Source organism: Echinops telfairi, unplaced genomic scaffold, assembly GCF_000313985.2.
Source record: "Echinops telfairi isolate 266 unplaced genomic scaffold, ASM31398v2 ScPeMD7_2010;HRSCAF=2546, whole genome shotgun sequence".
NCBI classification, from domain to species: Eukaryota; Metazoa; Chordata; class Mammalia; order Afrosoricida; family Tenrecidae; genus Echinops; species Echinops telfairi.
In genome coordinates this window covers 21,090,650-21,092,138 of record NW_022105908.1, presented here as the reverse complement: position 1 = coordinate 21,092,138, position 1,489 = coordinate 21,090,650, and the positions used below count along the sequence as shown (strand labels likewise).

General features: G+C 50.1%; 1 protein-coding gene across 1 annotated transcript in view; it reads left to right on the top strand.

Annotated features, from left to right (window-relative positions):
- LOC101654335 (polyunsaturated fatty acid lipoxygenase ALOX15-like) overlaps positions 1–977 on the top strand; it is a 9,258-nt gene extending 8,281 nt beyond the window's left edge. The window contains exons 7-9 of the mRNA XM_045293319.1: positions 36–176; positions 292–459; positions 580–977. Of these exons, the coding sequence (XP_045149254.1) occupies positions 36–176; positions 292–459; positions 580–759 (489 nt within the window). The 3' untranslated portion in view covers positions 760–977. The remainder of the gene's footprint in view (positions 1–35; positions 177–291; positions 460–579) is intronic.
- Positions 978–1,489: the final 512 nt, after the last annotated feature.

The following is a 1,489-nucleotide window of genomic DNA, read 5'->3' as shown; positions in this document are numbered from 1 at the left end:
TGTCTTGTATTTCTGAGTTCTGTTTCTATTCGTAGTCTCCCAGCTTTCACTTCACCCGATCCTGGCCTCTTGCAGGGTTTCCCACATCCTTACAGACTCGGGAGCAGGCTTGCCACTTCATCACCATGTGTATCTTCACCTGCACTGGCCAGCATTCTTCCGTTCACCTGGGCCAGGTATGAACCATAGGGGAGCTGCTGAGAATTTGAGGCCTGGAGTAGGGGAAGAGGCTCTGTAAAGGCCTTTTCATGCTTGATAGACTTTGACTCTAGACCATGAACCCCTCCTTAGCTGGACTGGTACACTTGGGTTCCCAACACACCCTGCACAATGAGGCTGCCCCCACCCACCACCAAGGATGCGACGCTGGAGACCGTCATGGCAACGCTGCCCAACTTCCACCAGGCTTCTCTTCAGATGTCCATGACTTGGCAAATGGGCAGACGTCAGCCCGTGATGGTGAGAGTCAGGTGTCTGGGCCTCTGGGCAGAGGTGCACTGTGGGCACCCCAAACTGGGGTGTGGGCACCCCAAACTGGGAGGTATCGGTCTCTCGGCTGACGTTTCCTCTCCTTGACAGGTGGCTCTGGGCCAGCACAAGGAGGAGTATTTCTCAAGTGCCGAGCCCAAGGCTGTGCTGAAGAAGCTCAGGGAGGAGCTGGCTGTGCTGGATAAGGAAATCGAGATCCGGAATGCAAAGCTGGAAATGCCCTATGAGTACCTGAAGCCCAGTCTGATGGAAAACAGTGTGGCCATCTGAGCCACAAATAGACCCCTTAGCAGTTTGAGTCTGACCCCCTAGACCTTGCCACTCTTCCCACTCCCACTTTCCCTAAAGAGTGACTTTGTAATTTGCCCCTCATGGAATATTTGTTACCCTAGATGCACCACCCAGGGACCTCTGTCCCCCTTCCTTGTTTCCCCTCTGACCACTGTCCTCCCTCGTTATTCAGATCTTCCACCTGGCACATAATAAAAATGGCCCCCAAACCAAATCGGCTGCCAACGAGTTGTTTTTGACTGTGCTCCCTCGGGCTTCAAGATTGTGACCCTTTGAAACACTCACCTGATCTTTCATCTGAGGTGTGCCTGGGTGGATTTGAACTGCTAATGTCTCATTTAATAACCTCAAACCCAAACTCACTGCCATCAATCCATGCCAACTCACAGCGCCCCTCTAAGACAAGGTAGAATCACCTCTGTGAGTTTCTGAGACTGTAACTCTTTACAGGAGTAAAAATCCGCATCTGTCTCCTGGGGAGCGGCTGGTGGTTTTGAACTGCTGACCTAGTGGTTCGCAGTCCAATTTGTAACCATGATGACACCAGGGCCCCTTTTCAGTTAATCGAAAAATCTAACTCTGTGGTGTACCTAGGGACTCTTGTTTTGAGAACAGAAGAATGTGATAATACATGTCATTCTATACTTTTTATGAACCAAATATTATTTTGAACCTAAATGAAGTTTCCCAACAACAAAAAGATATTCCA